Source organism: Dermacentor andersoni, chromosome 3 (assembly GCF_023375885.2).
Source record: "Dermacentor andersoni chromosome 3, qqDerAnde1_hic_scaffold, whole genome shotgun sequence".
Classification (NCBI taxonomy): domain Eukaryota; kingdom Metazoa; phylum Arthropoda; class Arachnida; order Ixodida; family Ixodidae; genus Dermacentor; species Dermacentor andersoni.
Window position 1 is genome coordinate 205,851,978 of NC_092816.1, and position 21,412 is coordinate 205,873,389.

At 49.8% G+C, this 21,412-nt stretch overlaps 1 protein-coding gene across 7 annotated transcripts in view; it reads left to right on the top strand.

The window, feature by feature from the left end:
- LOC126524342 (uncharacterized) overlaps nt 1-21,412 on the top strand; it is a 67,703-nt gene that overhangs the window by 45,645 nt on the left and 646 nt on the right. For 2 of the 7 annotated variants that reach the window (XR_011893520.1, XM_072287404.1), the window contains 2 exons: nt 10,866-10,951; nt 12,509-12,654. The exons of 1 other annotated variant lie outside the window; for it this stretch is intronic. Coding sequence is in view for 4 of the 6 variants with exons in the window: in XM_072287404.1 (XP_072143505.1) it covers nt 10,866-10,943 (78 nt within the window). In the remaining 2 variants the exon portion in view is untranslated. Of the gene's footprint in view, nt 1-10,865; nt 10,952-12,508; nt 12,655-15,251; nt 15,353-21,412 lie in introns of those variants that run through there. 4 more of the 7 variants (XR_007597918.3, XM_050172672.3, XM_072287405.1 and 1 more) reach the window with 3 other exon arrangements.

Below are 21,412 nucleotides of genomic sequence, written 5' to 3' on the forward strand. Positions count from 1 at the left end.
TCCGCTCCCTCGGTCATCGAGGGGCCCCGTAGCAGCTCGGCGGTAGAGATATCGAACTAGCTCGCGGGCCGCCTCGTTGCCGCGGACGGCTTCATGCGCCGGAGTACAAATTATTTGAATTTTTCTGTTTAACTTTCGCTAGCCTTGGAGTCTGGTCGCTAGGGGCGTGATCCTTCCCTTGCTAAAATTTTGTATGGCAATTTTGCTGTCACTGATTACAAATTTCGCGTCCGTTCCAGCGCCAGCTAACGCGATCGCAGTTTCCTCGGCAACTTCTATGCTCCGCCCGCGCAGAGTGGCAGCTGCCACAGGATTGCCCTGGGCGCTGACGGCCGTTGCCACTTTAAACCACCGCCACCTCCTGCCGCGTGTACATAGGCCACCTCACGTTCCGAGATTTCACCGAATCTAATTTGTAATGGTTCGCTTCGTTTTTGGCTCCTGTTTTTGCTATGTTCAGGGTGCATGTTTTTTGGCAGGGGGGGGGGGGGGGGATAATCAGATTTTTTCTCACTTCCCTATCTACTTTCACCTTTTGGGTGGGGCCTCTGTTCAGATTTATTCCAACTTTGGTGAATATGGCTCTTCCTGTCCTCGTGGTGCTAAGTCTCTCCATTTGTGAGGTTCGCACCGCTTCCGTCCGTCCTGCCCATGTGTTGTGCACCCCTACAGCCATCAGTCTCCCTCTAGATATGCACATGGGCAGTCCCAGCGCTCTTTTTACGCATTTTCTCATTAGAGAATCAATGTTTTCTTTTTCCACCGCTTGTAACTCGAGATATGGCGTGATGTAGCTGACCCGGCTGGAGATGTACGCCTGTATTAGTTTAATCAAATTTTTCCCCTTTAACCCTTGGCCTTTGCTGGCCACCCGCCTAATTAGGCTCAGGGTTTGAACCGCGTGATTAAGCAGCCTCTTGGCGGTCTCGCCATTATGGTCGTGTGACTGGAGAATCGGGCCCAAGATTCTGATTTGGTCCACTATTGGTACCGCCTTACCCGCCACATTAATTTTCATCTCCGACGGTGCCTTGCACGTTAAGTGCTTGGGATTGTATATAAGCAATTGTGATTTCCGCGGCGAGCACGCTTGACCTCTCTCGGCGGCGTAATCGACTATGATGTCGGTGGTGGCCTGGAGTAGGCTTTCGATGGCCGAATCACTTCCCCGGTTGACTCAGAGGGGGATATATCCGTATATATACTAAATTTTAATTCGTCGAGCTTTGCCAATTGCTCGGGGAGTTCCCTCATAGCCACGTTGTAGAGTAGGGGAGGCAGCACTGATCCCTGGGGCGTACCCTTAGTCCCTAGCTCAATTGTGGGGGATTCCAGCGTTTGGAACTTCATGCAGGCAGTTCGTCCTGTCGGGAAGTCCCTGATGTACCGATATGTCCTGGTACCTACATTAATCTTGTTCAGCCTTTCCAGGACCGCCTCATGCTTTACCTTGTCGAAAGCCTTCGTGAGGTCCAGCCCCAGAAGTACTTTTGCATCTTTAGACCTTGAGTCTATTAATCATCTTTGATTTGGAACATGATGTCCTGCGTACACAAGTGAGGTCGGAACCCGACCATCTCATGTGTCCACAGATCGCCCTGCTCCATGAAGCCCGTCAGTCTGGTCTGGACGACGTGCCCCATCAGTTTCTGGACGCATGAAGTTAAGGAAATTGACCGTAAGTTTACCAATTGCGGAGGCTTTCTGGGTTTCGGTAATAAAGTAATGCTTGCCGTCTTCCACTATTGTAGGAACTCGCCTTTATCCCAACATTCCTGCATGTACTCCGTTAGATACCTAAAGGAGACATCGTCTAAGTTCCTGATCATTTTGTTCGTTATCCCGTCAGGGCCCGGAGCTCACTTCATTTGAAATCTTACAATCTCTGCCCTCACTTCCGCTTCTGTGATGGGAGCGCACAAAGCCTCGTTAGGCGATCCACCATAGTCGGGAAGTGGGGTTCGCGATGTTTCCTCCACGTACGTCTCAATTAATTTGTTCATTAAATAATTATCGTTCCCTTCGAACGCGTGCCTCGCTTTTACCAATCTTATTCCGGATTGAGTCTTCGAGTTTTCGGGGTCCAACAAGTGCCGGAGGATGCTCCACGTCATGGAGAGGTTCATGCTCCCCTCCATTTCATGACACTTGTTGCCCCAATTTCGCTCCCATAATTTGAAAGTATAATCTTTGATTTCTTTATTATGCCTCGCAATCCTCCTTCTGAGTTGCGGTTCAATTTCTGTTGTTTTGAGCCGACGGTCCATGCTTTGCTTAGCTTCCAACATATTGACGCGTGTATTCTATGCAGACGACGACGACGACGACGACGATGGGAGCACTAACGGACTCCGCCTAGTGGGTCGGAGTGAGATTGGGTGATGACGAAGAAGACGTGTCTCAGTTCTGTTTGTTTTTTGAACAAATTGTCCTGTTGTTCGTGAAGAAGTTCTCCCTGTGTTCTGTCCGCGTTGTACCGTGACACTGGTGGAGGTGCTGGGTGCTGACCACGTCTGATGCGTCGGAGTCCTTCTGGGAGTCCGTCAGTGCTCCCATCGTCGTCGTCGTCTGCATAGAATACACGCGTCAATATGCAGAAGATGGCTGTCTGCAATCTCCCAGGTGTTATGCCCTTCAAGCGTTTTTGTCACCTCTATAACATCAGACTTGAGCGCCGTCGGCCATTCCTTGATGTTTCTGATGGGCCCCAGTTCCAGCGCCCTCCTGACATCTCTAAACTCATCCCACTCAACGACGGCCGGCGCGCGAGCCCTGCGCGTTTTCAGGCTTTCTTTCAGTATGGAAACAATTATGTAGTGGTCGCTGCCGAAATTTCGATCCGAATTATGTCATTCTAGATCTTTCACGTTTTTCGAGAATGTCAGATCTGGAGATGTATCCCTACTAACGCTATTGCCTGAGTGGAACGGGGTCCAGGAGGAATCCACAGGGAAGGACCGGCCGGCTTGGAGTACAGCCGAGCTCACGTGCCCTCGCTCTACTTCTTTCTCTGGCTCAGTCGTGCAGTGCTGCGAGTGAGTGAGTGAGTGAAAAACTTTATCAGCTCTAGATTCGCTGGTCTTCTGCGGTCTTCAGATGGAATCGTCCATCTTCTAGCACAACGGTCGGTTGCCCTTAGTCCAGGGCTCCGCTGGATGCTGCTGCCAGTTGTGCTCGCCGAATCAGACCTTCTTGGTCGACCTGGCGATCGCTGGAGAGCACTCCCTCCCATTGCTCCGCACTCGGGTTTAGTATAACGGGTACCACGTCTATCTTCTGGCATGCCCACGTTATGTGATACAGCGTGGGTGTTTCGTGGCACCAGGGGCATTTGTCATTGTATTGTGTGGGATAAATTTTGCTGAGTACGTTTAGGTTCGGGTACGAGCCCGTTTGTAGCTGCCTCCACGCGACAGAGTCCTCTCTGCTAAGGGAGTTGTGCGGTGGTGGATACCGCTTTCTGCAGCCCTTGTAGTAATTTAGTATCGCGGAATAGTCTTGGGGTGCAGGTTCGGTGTCTTATTACCGAGTCTACGTTGGATGCTCGGTAATAAGTGTACCCTCGAGCTATCATGTCCGCCTCTTGGTTCCCTGCCACTCCCGTGTGTCCCGGCGTCCATACTATCGTATGCCTAATTGGTTCTTCTTTTGTTTGTCGTTGTGTTATGTGGTCTCCGGAGCGGAGTATGCGGAGTGCTCCGTGCCCTATTCTGCCGCGTAGGTAGTTGCGGCACGCTGTTTGCGAGTCTGTAAGGATTGTTAGAGACCGTTTAGACCGATATCCCTCCGCTGCCGCTAGAGCGACGGCCGCTTCTTCAGCCTCGACTATCGTACAGCCTTGTAGTGATGCGCTGGTGATCTCGCGTAGGTTCGAATCAATCACCGTTGCTACCGCGTTGCTGTTGCTCTGCCCCGCTGCTCTGGCCTATGTGGCTGCGTCCACATATACCGTCGTTTCTTGGGGTGCTAGTGTCTTTTGTAGGTATTCAGCCCTCGCTTCTCTGCGTGCTTTTTGTAGATTGGGATCCATGTACCGGGGTATTGGTGCTACCTTTAGTGCGTTGCGATACTCATCCAGAATTGTTTCGGTCCTCTGTATCTCTTGAAGTTGATCGGCGCAGCCTATTTTCTTCAGGAGCTCCCTGCCAGATGGGGTCTGCTGTAGTCTGCGTTGTTGGGGGACTAGTTGCGCCTCTTTCAATTCGTCGAAGGTGTTGTGTAGTCCTAAGGCTAGGAGCTTTTCGGTTGAGGTGTTGTGAAGAAGGGGGAGTGCGGTTTTGTAGGCTTTGCGTAGAATCGCGTCCGCCTGTTGTACCTCACTCTAGATGGGATTGTAGTATGGGAGGCTGTATGCCACTCGGCTGACGACCAAGCTTCTGACCAGCTTGAGTGTGTCCTCCTCTCGCATGCCGTGGCGTCTGTGTGAGATGCGCGTGATCATGCGGGCCACTTGTAGGGTGGATGCCTTGAGTAGGGCGAGGGTGTGGGTGCAGCGTTGGTTTGACTGTATCCGCATCCCCAGGATTCTGATGAGCGTCTTTTCCGGTATCGGCTTCCCCTCGAGGTAGACGTTGAGCTTTAACTCGTCGCTGGTGGGGACTGTGCGGTTTTGCTTTCCTCTCCAAACTCTCAGGAGCTCGGACTTCTCAGTGGAGCAGGCTAGCCCTCTTGCTCTGACGTAGTCCTCTACGCAAGTGGCTGCCTCTTGTAACTTCTCTTCTTTCTGTCTGAGCGAGCCTGTGTTAACCCAGATGGTGATGTCGTCGGCATACATGGCATGGTGTATGCCGTCGATTTCTTTTAACTGTTTTGCCAAGCCAATCATTGCTATGTTGAAAAGCGTGGGCGAGATGACGGACCCTTGAGGCGTCCCTTTGTTTGGAGTAAGGAACTTCTCTGATCGGAGCCCTCCGAGGCCAATCGTTGCCGTTCTGTTTGAAAGGAAGGCTTTGACGTAGCCGTAGACTCTCCTCCCGCAGTTCAGGTCGTTCATGCCGGTGAGGATAGCTTCGAGGCTTACATGGTCAAAAGCCCCCTTGATATCCAATGCCATTATTATATTCTTCCCGCTCCTGGGGACGTTCCCGAGTACTTCTTCTTTGATTTGAAGTAGTACGTCTTGGGTCGATAATTTTGCTCTGAATCCAAACATGTTGTAGGGATACAGTTCGTTGTCCTCCTCGTACTGTTGTAGTCTCAGCGTCACCACTCGCTCGTACAGTTTTCCCAGGCACGATGTGAGCGAGATCGGTCTGAGGTTCTCAATTTGCAGTTTCTTGCCCGGTTTAGGAATCATCACTACCTCCGCATGCTTCCACTCCTCGGGGACGGTCTCAGCTTCCCAGTCTTTGTTGAGAAAGTCGGTTAATTCTGCGACTAACTCTTCACTGAGGTTGCGGATGAGTGCGTTATTTATCTTGTCTGCACCCACGGCCGTGTTTCAGGTTGTGCTTCGAATCGCTGCGTAGACCTCTTCTCGCGTGATGGGTCTGTCCAGGTTAACGTTTTCTCTTCCTCGGTAGCGCTCTGCGTAAGCTGCCGGGTTTGTGTCCCCGTAGCATTTAACGCGGACCTTCTCCAGGAGTTCCGAGTCTGGTCCCTCGAACTGGTGGATGAACCGGTAGATGGTTTTGTTTTTTTCCGTCTTGGTCTTGGTCGGATCAATGAGAGCCTTGAGGATATGCCACGTCCTCGCTGTGTTCAAAGTCCCGATGAGGGAGTCGCTGAATTGCTGCCAATTTTGCCTTGCCAATTGCGCCGCGTACTCCTCTGCTTTCGCTGTGACTTCTGCGATCTTTATCTTTAGCTTCCTGTTGTATTTTTGTTTCTTCCACCTCTTCGTGAGCCCGCGTCTAGCTTCCCACAGCTTGAGCAGTCTGGCGTCTACCTCGGGCGTCTGCGTCGTTCGCGCGATTTCTTTGGTGTACTTGCGCTGTTGGTCAATGAGCATTTTCCCCCACTCTTCTATCGATTGGATCCCGTTCTCGGCGAGATTCCTATCGCATGCCTCTCGAAAAGCACTCCAGTCCGTAATTTTTGCCGATCCCAGCTGATGCCTTAGCCTGTCCGAAGTTACTTGCGTCTTGAGTATGTAGTGGTCACTACCCAGGTTCTCTAACAGGTTCTCCCACACTGCTTGTTCCCCTCCTCGTATGAACGTGAGGTCGGGGCAGGTGTCGGTACTAACGCTGTTTCTGATTCTGGTAGGAGTGTCTGGGTCTGTGAGGAGGTTGCAGTCGGTGTTCTCTGCTGCCTCCGCTAGCGTTTTGCCTTTTGGGTTTGCTGTTCGGTATCCCCAGCTTTTGTCCATGGCGTTAAAGTCTCCTAGGATGATTAGCGTGCTGTCTTTCGCTAGTTTGCGTGCGCCATGGAAAAGCTCGTAGAATTTTGCCTTCCTCTGTTTCGGGGGGCTCTATGCATTTACAATAAATATACTGCCCCTCTTTCTTTTCTTCTTTGGTATAATTTCTACAATCACGTGCTCTACGTCGGTGTCGGCTATCCTGTCGTGGCTTATGGTGATGAGTGCCTTGCTGACTAGGGTTGCCGTTCTTCCTTTCTCTTGTCTCGTAACACGTGTATCCTGCGAATGTTGGTGTCGTGCCCGTCTCCTTAAGCGATATGATGTCGGGCGGTGTTTGTTGTATGTGAATGTATTGTTGGAGGAGGCCCTGCTTCTTACGGTAGCCTCTGCAGTTCCATTGCCATATATCTAAGGTTTCCTGCTTGCTTAAAGTTGTACTGGCCATGTTTAAACCTCGGTGTTCTTTGCGGATGTGTCGGCGAGGGATGCACGCGCGGGGCGGTGGTAGGCCTTCTCTCTAATGTTCTCGGTAAACTTCTGCTTGCGGATGCTGCTTCGGAGCTCTGTGACTTGTAATTGCACTTGCTGCATTTGTTGCTGCTGTTGCTGCATCATCTGCTGCATCATTTGCTAAACGTGGCGAAATCCTCGTTGCATGCTTGCCATGGGGCTTGGGTTTGTACGGTCTGTGGCTGCGGAGGGCTGTTCGACCTAAGGTCTCGCACTGCCTTCGTTAGCTCTGCTATTTGGCGTTCTAGATCTTTCTGCCTAGCGCGTGATAGTCCTAATTCGCGTCTCAGCGCTATTTTCTCCGCGTCCTCCTGTCTAGGCTGTTCGCGGTTGCTGTTTGTGTTGTTCTTTTCGTTAGCTACCCCACCCTAGTTCGGAGTAAACCAAGGGTTTTCGGCTCCCCAGCTCACCTTGACGCCGCCGCTCTTTCGGGTAGGCTCCTTCTTCGTCTTCTTCCTCTGCTGCTGCTGCTGCAGCTGGCTCCTTCCCTTAATGGCCAGGGGCGGCAGGGGCGGGAAGGACCGTGACCGGCTCTGTGAACGGCTCCGCGACGCCCGGCATCTCGAACGGCTCCGCGGTCTCCCCCTCCGAGCTGAACCATCTCGGCTTCTTGCCGCGGTCGTCCCGGCTGCGACGTCTGCTCTCGCGTCCGCCGCCGTTGTTGCCGCCGTTGGCCTTGCCTCGCACGTCCCTGGCTTTCTTTAGTCGGTCTTGGCACTCCCGCGATCCGGTAGCGTGGTTGCCTCCGCAGATCAGGCATCTCGGGGTACACTGGTGATCCTTTGGCGGGTTCTGCATCCCGCACTGTTTGCAAGCCTTGGCGTCAGGTGTGGGGCTCACGTCGGAGCGGTGACCTTGTTGGCAGCAAACGTAGCAGATTTGTCTTGTGGGCCAGTACGGGTAGCACTTGTACTCGGCTCCGCAGTAGATGACGTGTTTCGGCGTGATGGGTCCGTTAAAGGTGATGACGGCCGTCTTGGTCTTGCCTAGTCTTCGGGGGCTGTGGATGGTGACACCCTGTGTGCGCGTCCACAAGTCGGTTTTCAGTTCCTCCGGTGTCGATCTGGGGTCCACTCCGTGTATCACGCCACGCCGGGTGTTTTCCGGTGCGGCCACGTAAGCGTTCACGTCATATGAGCGTCCCTCGATCGTGAGGCTAGTGATGCGCCTCGCGAGCTGGGCGGCCTCCTCGTTCGGCGTGCTCACGATTATTATGTTGGACCCTGTGCGGAGCCTCGTGATCAGGTCTCTTCCCTCGAACTTGTTGCTGCATACCACGGCTACGGCCCGGGCCACTTGAAATTGCTGGAGCGACTTGACTACGAGTCCCTTCGGTCGCAAGATAATCTTGAAATCGTCTCTGGGGAGCGGGGGTAGCCTCTGCCTAGGCTGCCGCTGCGCTCCTTTCCCGTCTTTTGTCAGCGCGCCGGAAGCTGGCGCGCCAGCTGTCGGCGGTGGGGCCGGGGAATTCCCGGCGCTGGCGGCGTTCCGTCCGTTCTTCCTCTGTCAATTCTTTTGGCGTTTGGTCATAACCAATTCCCAATTTGCTTCGTCTTCTTTGTGAGTGTCTTGCTGCTCCTGCATGGCGGAGTCCTCGATCTCCCGGTCCGCCAAATTCTCGGAGTCGGAGGCGCCGAGGTGGTCGTCGTCCATCTCTTGTGCTTCTAGCAAATTCTGGGCTAGTCTACTCGTCGATGGCTCAAAGTTTGGATATTTCGTGGAGCGGGAGTCGGGTCCAGGCTGCATCGCTATCGCTGAGCGGGCCTGGCTGCCCGCAAACGCCCGTAATTGTGCTAAACCTCGGTAGGCTTAGCGGCGAGCATTTCCCGTCAAAGTCCGGTAATTTGCCAAAAAAATGGTCCTACCGTCTTGAAATCGGTATCTGGGTGATCCAGCTTGTGAGCTCTCTCAGATCAAACCCAAAAGTTGGCGGCCCGGTGGGTCGAGATAGTCCGTGAGGGTCGGAATCTACGGAGCCCATGCGACGAACGACCGCACTGCTCCAAGTGCTGCGACAATATTTTAGGCGCGCTTGTACATTGAAAAAGTAGTTTTCGCCCCACGAAATCCTTTGCTGCTGCACAAGCACAATACAGGGATCGCCAAAAAAAGATCTTCAGCGAATGCACACAAACACACACAAAAAAGAAAAGACTGGATAAACTGTTGGGAAAATAGTTTCTTACATTAACGCGTACTTTTGGCAAGCAGTAGCTCTAGTTGTCCTCACGTTCTTCAGTGTTGGCTAAATTTAGGAAAAAACTTGTACGAAAGTGAGGTTATCGGTGTTTCCAATTGTTCACTAACCAGATATTGCATAAAAGATCGGCAGTCATGTATTTGGTGAACTGTTTTTTGCCATACTAAGAACGATGCAGCAATAAATAATTTCCGAAAGAGTTTCTTTTTATTTTGTTTATGTTACACTGGCTGAAGCTCTTACGTAAAAGTATCATAGACGCGTCGTTTGTTCGCTATTTTAACGCGAGAGCGTTAAGAGCCCCGCTTCGCAAAACAAATCCGGTGTCGTTGTCGGCGCAGTTGTCCGTGAGCGAAAATTCTTCTATGTATTTACGTATATGTGAATGCCACGCATTTCTATATGGCATGTGGTATATGCGGGTTATATTACCGCACCACTCTATCACTAAAGTTGCTCGTACCTCGCCTTACATTCTTGAAAAAGTTATTCTTCGGAATTTTGAGTATGGCAGCCCATAAACAAATGTCATGAAACAAAAGACCGCCAGCGCATGCCTTTTATGTTAAATCTTGTCAGACTGAAATATTAAAAGTGCGAAACAGTAACAGAAACCTGAAAATGATGTAATTTCATTAGCGTGGCTCTGCACAGTCTTCAGGATCGGCCCACGCATCAGGCCGAGTTTCTACCAGAAAGCTCGCCTTCGTGCATAGCGTTCGACTCCAGCGTTTCCCGGTAAACATTGGGGTTACATAAGCTGCAGTTGGCGGGAAGCGTGAGGAACAGTCAAGGATCTTTGAATGCTATTGCGTTCCCCCCTTAAAAGCGAAGCTTAAGCGCTCTCCAAATTTTTTGTACGGTGTTCGTGACGCAGTAAAGTACTTCATGCTTTGCCGACTGCTTTCTTAATCAATAAGCCTCTCTAAAATGCTTTACCAGGAACATACATATTCGCTAATTTTCGGGAAGACCGCCAAAGTAGAAGCATAGAATTTGAACAAAGCGACCGAAGTGTGCTTCACACACGCAGAACCCATATTTTAATACTCTAATACAGCTGCACGTGATGTAGTCAGCAAGCGGCCGTATTACTTTGCCGCACCGCGGTGGCCTTTATGATAGTTTCGGTCTGTTAACACTGCAGGAACGCCATACCAGACATCGTCCTACCACTCTGCATCGAGATCGTGGGTCTGTATTGAGAGGCTTGCGCGCACCTTGTGCCTCGCGACGCAAAGCGCGGCATACGGAACAGTGGCGATGGTTCAACTTATAAGAGCTGAAATTTCGAAGGTCTAACTTTCGGCAGGCGCAGCTCGCAAAATGATTTTCCCGTAGAAAATACTAAGGCAAACTGTGACGCTGGTGTCTGTAGTAGCTGTAAGCGAGGGGATTCAGCCAGTATGGTAATGATCATTGGTATGCGTAGACTTCCCTGAACTTTGTCCTTGTAGCAACAAACGGCATTGCGGCTGCGCAAGCTGATCATTTCCAGCAAAATATTGCGCTTTAAGTACGACAAATCGCAATGACTATGAATGTGCGTAAATTCTTATTGCCTTCTAAATTAGAAAAAAAATATGACTGCTTCAAAATTTGGGCGATACGGGCAGACAACGCGTAGTACATTAAGCCACAAAAGTGTCTGAAGCCACAAGCACAAAGTTAAAGAAATCTGAAAGATCTACAAAACAGCTGAAGGACCGAAGCTCCAGAGTTTCCTCTACTAATGTCATTAGGGAACTGTGTGGATGTCGGTACTGGCGCTTACTTTTATAACACGCACACGTAGTACAATCTGCCTGATCCTGCGGGGCCAAAACATTTTCCTGTCTCTCTTATTTCCAGGCCTACTCAAAGATTGGGGAGCTTCTTGAGCCGCTCTTCTTCGTGCTTGGTGGAAATCCCTTTGCACTGAAACACTGAGACTACTGGTGAGCATTAGAGTTGCGGTGTGACAACTCCGGAGCTGGAATGATTGCAGAATAATTCCACACTTTTGAACACTCGGAATGACATGAGAATGTAATGAAGGCACCGGTCAGACAGTTGAAATGTGAAAGGATTGGGAGCCCACGATTACAGAATGGAGCTGGAATGGAATGAACGCATAGTCCTGGAATGGTAAATGCTGATTTTCAGCGAGACAACCTAACTGGTAAATTTTATGTTTCGACTAAACTAGACTTGGCCAATGTACTGTATTTTTTTACCGGTTCTGTCAGTATTCACCTATGGGTGACTCAGCGCCTCCCCTATTTTTTCAATGCCAGCCAGATGCGGCTGATTGGACCGTTCATCATGCTCTCCTATCTTCCTTTCCTTCTCTCCCCCGTCGGTTAGCGTTAGCGCCTGCTTTACGGTCGTGGGGGAGAGTACCATCTGGGTGGCGCCTCACGACGGAAGTCGAAGGAAGACTGACAGGTGCGTGATAACCTGATAGACGCAAGGACGGAGCGTCTTCTCCACCGGAATGCCAGTGGCGCGCGTTCAGACGAACGCGTGACGCAAGCAGTCGTACCTAGTCGTACCATCTGGCTGACGTCACATCTCTGGAGCTCAATGAACGAACCAACGGCTCAGATTGTGGGGCGATCGATTGCACTGGCATTGAAAAAATAGAGGAGGCGATGAGTGACTACGTCTGCCGAGGTAATTATAAACGACGCGGTAATCTGTGCGTGCATTCTACATTTCTGAAGACCCGGAAAGCTTTCTGGCTTACGAGGTTGAAGTGCGTTTAATGTGTGTAACTTCTAGCTGTCAAGAATTGTTCGGCTTAGCTAAGCACGCTTGGCCTACAACTCAAAGATAGTGACCACGAATGACGTCCCAAATGGTTGCGGCCTGCGCGAGTCCAGGGTAATTTGAAATGCGTACCACATTTTTTTGCACTGTATAGAGTATTCAGTGTGCATGATAATAGGAAGTCAGAGAGATATACTGAAAAAATAAATGGTGCTCGGTAATAATATGCCAGCGGATGTGAAAGAAGAAGAGTATCGCCCTGCAATACATATCAATGCGTTTTGTTTTTACGTTAATGGTAAATTGAGAGAATATTCTAGCTGGGCGTCTCATATGCACACCAGTGTTAGACTATTTAGTAGTTTCATTTACTCCCCCCCCCCATATACAAACAGTATCAGAAGAAATAATATCAAAAGCTTCCGCTTTAAGAAACTGGAAGGCAGGCAGTGTTTATATCACAGCGTACGATAAGACCGTCAACAACCCAACACGTGTTCATCTAAGGTGAAGCTAACTTATGCGGTCATGGCTGGCCAGCTGTAGACTACTATTTAAAAGACTGGTTCACCATAACATCAGACATTAGCGTCAGGTGTGTCGCCGTGCTAAATTGAAGACAACCTAAGTAAAAATGGCGAAGCATAATTTCACTTCTGAAGGCATCCATCTTTATGAGCTGATTTTGAAGTAGCCGTGAGAGTGACTGAGTCTTCGCCCTGTTTCTTTCCTCTTTTTTCAAGTGTGAACTAGGGAAGAGCTTCGGTAGAGGATACCGCATGACAGGATGTCATCACGAATTTATATGTTTCAGAGATATTTCGATAGAAAGAACGGAATATATGTTAAATTCACGTCACATATTGGTGACTTCTAACCACCGCAGCTAAAATATTGCTACGGAACAGCCGCCACAGTGTGGCTGCACTGAGGAGGACGAAGACGACGTGTTTGCCGGTTTGATATAGCGTCGCCATTTTGGCCTCCGTGAGCTTACCTGTAAATAAATTGTAAATAGTATTCGGCTTCAGCTTCACGTAACATTATATTGGTGGAGGGGGACGTTCCCCGTACCCGTCATGGAGCTTCGCAGCGGTCGCAACGGCGACAATGCAACTTCGGCTCCTGCTGGCGGCACTTCATCTGCGCAAGCGTCTCCGCCTGCAGCCCCGACCTACGTCACCGTTTCCCCACCTCGGGATCCTGGTGTTTTCAACGGAGTCGGCAGTTCTGATGTTGACGACTGGCTCCGCTTATACGAACGTGTCAGCACCAGTCACAGGTGGGATTCGACTGTTATGCTTGCCAACGTACTTTTCTACCTCGACGGAGCTCCATTGGCGTGGTTTCAGACTCACGAAGAGGAGATCTCGAGCTGGGATCCCTTCAAAGACAAGCTACGAGACCTTTTTGGCAATCCGTTTGGTCGACAAGTCAACGTCAAGAAAGCCCTTGCCACACGTGTGCAGACGTCGACCGAGTCCTACATGTCGTACATTCTCGACGTGTTGGCCCTTTGTGCCAAGGCTGACCCGAACATGACTGAGGAGGATAAGGTTAATCACGTCCTCAAAGGCATTGCTGGCGACGCCTTCAATTTACTGGTGTTTACGAACGTCACCAGCATCGATACCATCCTCAAGGAGTGCCGCCGTCTCGCGCATGCTAAAAGCCGCCGGGTATCCCAGCACATCACGCGACTTCCCAACACAGCTGCTACGTCATCCTGTGACGACCTCTTCCACCAGCCGTCGCGATGTGACATGTGGTAGGCAAATTGCACATATGCATAGGTCACGGTCCACCATCATCGTCATCTGCACTCCTTTCCCTTCTTTCCTTTTTCCTACGTACGGTAGCACGCCAGACATAAAGCTCCTCCAGCCGACATCGCTTTGTCTCTCACATTAATCCTTTGTTAACGAGTGCTGCCTATTGGCAACTTGCCAGTAACACTTTTTTTTTTCTTGCCCAGTTTTAGTATTGAGTACGAAGTTCCTGGCTAACTGTCTTCATCCAACACTGAATGATAGGCAGAAAGCGTCATTTGTTGATTTAGAGCAGGAACGCTAGATGAGGAAGAAGCTTGGCACGCGATTCACTGTCTTTTGAAAGCAAGGCGGTCAGGGGGGACAGGCCGACGCAAGATGCAGTGGTGTCACGCATGTGATCTAAGGACATTTTTTTATATGATGAGAACGGTCCATACAAATTAAAAACGAAGCCATAGGTGGCTTGGGGTGAAGCCCACTTCTAGTTTCTTGCCGGGGGTTTCGCACCTAGTGCTGAAAATATTTCCGCAAAATATTTCTTTATGTGTTTTGCACACATTTATAAAAAATTAACGTCTTTGCTTGGTATTTATAGGTCTCATTTGCCCTTCTGAAACGGTTGACCATTGTGCCGTGTCTCGTAGAACGTGCACGAGAAAGCGCATGCATAAACTGGCGTGTGCATGCTCACATACACCGGAGGCATCAAGGGCGTGCGCTCTCTCGCGAGAGCTTTGTGGCGCTCGAAGGTTTTCGTACTTCGTGGTGGTCGCCCTGTCGCGTTTCTCCGACGCCTTGGCCGAGGGCGGCTGGGCGCGTTCGTCGCCTCGTTCCGCTGCGTCATGGAGTTTCGTCTTGCCTGTTTACCAAAGCTTCCGTTACGGCGACTCCTACAGTGTGTGGGATCTGTATGATTATTTATTAGTGTAATTGTCTCTATGGAGACCCCAAGCAGCATAGCTGCCCTAATGTGAAGGTCGCGGAAAAGAAGCGACGACATAGCTTATGCAAATGCAGCCTTGTTTCCTTGGGGGTGCATGCTCAAAAAATGTCAGATGTGGCTTTGCGCATTACCAAGTCGCTTTCAGCATTGCTGGAAGTACCGTTTTTCCATGCGCCTGCAGATTTGTTGATGATTTGATGTATTATTTGTGATTGGTCATCTTATTTTTTTCTTTCCTCTTTACATCTACTCTTTCTATCCTAAACTTTGTTTGTATTCACTCCTTCCTGGTCAGTAGGCAGGCGATGTTCCTTTCTCGGTGGCACTTGCCAGCCTGCTCCCTCCGTATTTCGAATACTACTACTACTACTACTACTACTACAACTACTACTACTACTACTACTACTACTACTACTACTACTACTACTACTACTACTACTACTACTACTACTAATAATAATAATAATAATAATAATATGTCAGGGATGTTCTATTTAATATAGCCGTCTTTCTGTCAGTCGCACTTGTATTCGTTTGTGTTTCACTGCCATACTCGTAGACGCGTACCAGCTAGCCTGACCGCAGTGATTATTTTAGGATTTGAATTACACACCTTCTTTCTACCTCTTTCACGGCGTTTTGCTTAAGGCAGTTCTAATAAACCAACAACAATGTCGCGACTCTCTCAGTCTGGCAATTCCAGCAGTCTGGCCTCCGTGCTACTTAATCAATTTGTTCTCCGATTCTCCGATTCTCCGATTCTGCGTACAGTGTGTGCTGCCGCCCCAACTAACCTGGATGAAGCGGTGCAAGAAGATCAAGTCAGAGTACACCCTACCAGCAACACTGCGCTGATCAGCACCCCATCCAGGGTAAGAGCTGAAGCTTATTATAACATCAAATGCCTTAACATTGAGCAACAGGAATGTGCCGGTTTTGCATACGCACCGGCCCCAGAAAACTCAGTGAAAAGCGTTATCTATTACGCTTACTCGGACGAGACTGAAGCCGACATATTCAAGGAAATATGCACGAGAAATCCAGGATTGGAAATCGCTGGAGCAAGAAGGATAGGATCCTCTCGCCATATTGTGGTGACATTTGCCGGACAAACATTACCCAAGCACGTCCGCTTTGGGCTACAATCTTTAATGTGCATCCATTCCGCGAACGGATTGAAGCCTGCTTTAACTGTCACCGGATTGGCCATCGCTCCGATGGCCAATCAACGGTGTGACAACGATGTCACCATTGCGGCGACGAAGAACATGAGACGCCGCCATGGGGAACTGTGGCAGCGTGCAAAGCGCGTTGCATCATCTGCCGCGGCGGTCACCCTACCGGCGCTCCCAGCTGTCGCTATCGCTTCTATCCACCTGCGCAGCCAGCCGGGGAAGGAAAAAGAGGAAGCGCGATCACGTCGACGACAGCAGGGCCACCGGCGAGTGGCGCACAAAACACATCTGGCGCCGGCACAGAGAGCGGAACGAGCTACCGAGACGCCGTGCGGCACGGCCGCCCTTCCGTGCGTTCCGATCAGCGCGAAGCTTCAAATAGTAGGAGTGGCAGCAGGCAGCGCAGCCGCAGCAACAGCCAGTCTCGCAACCACTCCAACTCCAAACAACGCAGTGACCAGGCGGTATCGCGGAAGGTCGCCTGGTCAGCCAATCCCGAGCCCAACCCCACGCCCGCACGACCTCAACAGGATGCAAACCAGGTGAGGGAGCTCGCTGAAGAGATTAGAGCACTGAGACAACAACTAGAGGCAGCCAATGCCAAAATCAGGGCCCTAGAAAGTAGGCAGCCAATTCGAGGCGCCTCTACGACGCCGGCTGCACGCGAAATAGTGGCCTGTGTTTGGAAAGCTGAACTCGAATCGATGGACGCAGAACCGTCAAACAAACGCAAAGCGCCAGTGCGGGACACACCGAAGGAGTCCGAAGCCTCAAACCCTGCGGACAGAGTAGATAAGTTAGAAGGAGCAATTGCTCAGCTAGCTGAGACAGTCTCGAATCACATAAAGTCTACCGCAGAATTTCAGCAGATGGTAGCCCATGAGCTTACCAGGATAGGCGCTGTGTATAGAGCCGAATGTACACAGGGCCTTACACAAAGCCCGGAACACGAACAACTTGCCACCACAGCCACCAAAGTGCTCAGCACTAAGGGCTTTAAAATGACATCTGTATTGCCGGTAAGGGTAGAACCGTAGACCAAAAAAGATGGCTGAAACTATTAAGATTATACAATAGAATTGCAGATCCTTTAAGCAAAAGCGTGCAGCACTGCAGTTCCAACTCGCTAGCTTTGATCCCAAGGTAGATGTTGTAGCCTTACAGGAAACAGGCGCGCAAGTCAAAATTACTGGGTAAACCACGTTCAATGAATTAACTGAAGCCGACAACAAACCTTCTACGGCAGTTGCGATACAACGCAACCTTACCGCAATGCAAATTGATCTGGAGGAAGACAAAATTCCTTACACGTTTGTACACCTACTGCCTAGAAAAAAGGAACACAGATGTGTATTCATCCTTAACTTGTACAGCTCCCCGAAAGATAAAAGGAACAGTTATTTCCCTCCTGAAGAAAAGCATGTAAAGCCGCAGAGAAGGAACAACTGGTTGTTGTAGGAGATTTTAACGCTCCACACACAGTCTGGGGATACCAAACCTGCACTAGGAAGTGCAATGCGCTATATTCAGTGACAAGTGACTTAGAACTTACACTCATCACTGACCCAGATAGGCCCACGCGTATCGGCAACAGTGTAAGCAGGAATACCACACCCGACTTATGCTTCGTCAAAAATGCCAAAGGGGCTCTTTGGGATAACACCGAAACTAGTCTTGGGAGCAATCACTATCTCGTTATCACTATCCCTTCCAAAGGGCATAAAAGGAAAATGAAGCTAACTCCACATACCAAATGGGATGTATTCCGATACGTAAGAAACCGCGAACAGCTCACCGATATAGCAGACCTCACTGCGTGGATGAATGAGCTTATCCAGGATGTGGACAATGCCACAACCATGGCACCGATAGAAGAGGAAGGCCCCGTGCCAGACTCAAAACTCCTAGGTCTATGGGAAAAGCACCAAGACCTTCAGCAGAGAGGGCTAAAGAGTAAGATCAACCGCACGCTGCGCCACGAACTTGCCGCCCTAGAGAAAGAGATTCAGGACTACTCTAGCGAGCTCAGCACTATGCAATGGAACCAATTATGCGACAGCATGAATGGCCAGTTAAGCAAAAAGAACCCCTGGACCCTGCTTAAACACATGCTAGATCCACAACACTCTAAAAGTGCTGCTCATGAAAGCATTCAGAAAATCGTACACAGTTTCCCGGGAACAGACTCTGAATTCGTAAACCTCTTGATCGGGCAATATCTTAATACAGAACGTGAGCCGGGTGCATATATAGAGTACAGGGGAGACGAAAACACAACATTAGACGAAGACATCACCGAGGCCGAAGTTCGCGCCGCTCTCAGCTGCCTACGCACGACATCATCAGCCGGTAAGGATAAGATCACCAACAACATGCTCAGGTGACCCTACCATAACAATGATGACCAAGCTTTTTAATCAGCACTTTCAAAACGGTACACTCCCGCATGAGTGGAAGCACGCTAGCGTGGCCTTCATTCCTAAACCGGGCAAGTCACTCAGTCTAGAGAACCTCAGACCCATATCCCTTACCTTTTGTCTTGGTAAGGCTATGGAGCATGTAGTTCTCAATAGGCTGGTTGACTATGCCGAAACCAACAACCTCTTCCCAGAGACAATGATCGGCTTTCACCCGCCGAGGTTGCTCAGTGGCTATGGTGTTAGGCTGCTGAGGACGAGGTCGCGGGATCGAATCCCGGCCACGGCGGCCGCATTTCGATGAGGGCGAAATGCGAAAGTGCGCGTTAAAGAACCCCAGGTGGTCAAAATTTCCGGAGTCCTCCACTACGCCATGCCTCATAATCAGAAAGTGGTTCTGGCACGTAAAACCCCATATTTAAAAAATGATCGGCTTTCGACCCAAACTGTGCACCCAAGACATACTGTGGCAAGTACAAAATGATGTCCTTAACCCAGCGCCTATACGCGTAACTCGAACAGTGTTAGCATTAGACATACACAAAGCGTTTGACAATGTCTCCCATCGAGCCATTCCAGAAAACATATCCGACATGAACGTAGGTAACCACATTACCACATTCCTCAAGAGATGTACTGCCACCGTAAACATAGGCGATATTGAAAGCAAAACCATAGAGCTCAGCACTAGAGGTACACCTTAGGGAGCAGTACTTTCTCCGTTCCTCTTTAATACCACCATGAGTGGCTTATCCCGACAGCTCAAAGAGATTCCTCATATCAGGCACTCCATCTACGCCGATGACGTAAGGATCTGGACGTGCACTGTCGGATGGAGAAATTTCAGAATCACTGCAGGCAGCGGCTGACGCAGTGCAGAAACACGCTCGCAACAATGGCCTCAGCTGTTCATCGAAAAAAATCAGAATTGCTTATAGTCCGGAACAAGAATCCCGCAAATCCGGCTGCCAATATTCCCGCACACATTCAGGTGCAGGTAGCTGGACAACCGGGCCCACCCGTTCCTAAAATCAAAGTGTTAGGATTGTGGATCCAGCAAAACACGCACAACCAAGAAGCCGTAGCATGACTCCAAACTACAGCTGGGCAATTACAGAACCTTCTTAGGAGGGTCTCCAACCGACGGCACGGAGTTAAGGAGAAAGTTGCCTGCAGGCTAATCCAGGCATTTTTCCTGAGCCGAGTGGCATATGTCTGCCCTTACCTGCATCTCAGAAAGAGGGATTTGGAACGAATTAACGGTCTAATCCGAACGTTATTCAAACAGGCTCTTGGGCTACCAAAATGGACTAAACGGAGGCACTCTTGAGTCTTGGGGTGCATAATAACGTTGAGGAAATCATGGAGGCCCAGAAATGGGCTCAAACAGTTCGATTATCCGGCACACACGCGAAACAGCGGATCCTCGACACCTTAGGGTATCGCCCAGCCTTAGACATCCCGCAACGACAGCGGATACCTAACACTATCCGGACCAAGATCGTTATCCCCCGCTTCCGAAAAACATGAGCACTGAAAACAGCGGTAGACGCAAAGCTAGGGCGGCGGCACTCTGGCAATGCTACAACAACCATCCCGCCATATACGTGGATGCTGCTCGTACCAGTGATGGTCGACACACCACAGCCGTCACTAATGGCGACGGACACACCATCAGCTGTGCGACGGTAAACACATCTTCCATTGTGGAGGCGGAAGAGGTCGCCATCGCCATGGGCACCTCCATTCCGGGCACCAAGATTATTGTATCCGACTCGAAAACAGCGATTCGTAACTACACCTCAGGTTTCATTTCCCCTCGAGCATTCAGAATCATCAACAAAAACCTCAATCAATTGAAGTTGGTGAGGGTGCCCGTTCATGCGGGCAACCCTGGCAATGAGGCCGCCCACCTAGCCACCCGAGCAGCTAGTAACCGGGAGGTGGGCTTGCCCGACGGGGTTGACCAACATGAAGGTATCCACACCTATAACGAAATGACCGTTTATTACCGCGAATCCAGGCGAATATATCCATCCCAGCACGAGACACTGACAAGAATACAGGCCACTAACCTCAGGAGAGTACAGAGTAGACCTGTACTTAGTCCAAAAAGGCTAGCTGCAATGACCGGTGGTGAATATCCACCAAACTGCAAACATTGTAACTGCCCCCTGGCGGACCAAAATCACATCTTGTGGGGATGCCAAAAGAACCCTCCCCCGAGAGAACGCTTTAGGCGAGCTTCCTCACATGACGAGTGGGCGATGCAGACGAAAACTTCCAACCCGCAAGGCCAGATACGGTTGGCGGAATGGTCCGATAGCGTCGCGGCAAAGCAGACGCCACGCAAGCCCACACCGCTGGGAAAGAAACCTCCCCTCAAACTTGACAAATAAAAGTTTTCTCTCTCTCTCTCTCCGATTTACTGATTGTCTTTCATCTTATGGACTCTTTGACTGTTCTGAATGAAGCTTTCCATAAATCAGCCTCCTATCTTGCTCGTGGATCACCATTTAAAAGCCCAAAACCTTTCGTTGTCACTTGGAGGGCTTCTTTAGAACTGAACTAATCCTTTCTTTGCTCTGCCTGCGCAACAAAAGAAATCATTGACAATCTGGTCTCTGTTATAACCTGGCTTGGAACAAAGCACGAATACCTCCAACTGTTGAATCAGCTTAACACAGCCGACGTTAGTTTTCCCCGAAAACAATTGTCTCAGCTTGCCGGATACCCGGAGCCTCACAAGAAATAGAAACAATCTATCTATTATTATCTATTATTTAGCGAATACTGCGAAAGTCGGCGATGGAAGACGGGGTAAAAGAGGCAATAATTGCTTCTCTATAGAGAACTGTACAAGCTGAAGCGTCGTCTATTTATTTTACTTCATCAGATTATTTAATCTTAACAAAAAAATGTGGGACATTGCGTGTTTTTTATCTTTTACTATATATATATTACGAGGCGCAATGGTAGCTCGGAAGAACAATGCGGTTATCTGCAGGACCGAATGAATGAATCCGCTGCAACGAAATGTATATTCGGTCTGTTAGGGGACATCGCGAATTTCTCGGAGTTAATCTGAAGATTTATTTTGTCTAATAATTTGGGAAAGAAAACCGAGAAGGTAGATATGGTAATTAAGGAAAATTGTCTGGTCGGAAAGAGGCACGGTGTTGTGGAAAGATGAAAGGCGGCAGGAATGCAATATGCGTTTACTAGGTTCACGCACGCGGACATTGCCCCATACTCGAATACATTCGCTCAGGGCAGCAATTTGCAAAAAAAAAAAAACAAAAAAAAAAACAAACAAACCTAAATGTGCCTTCTATTGCTT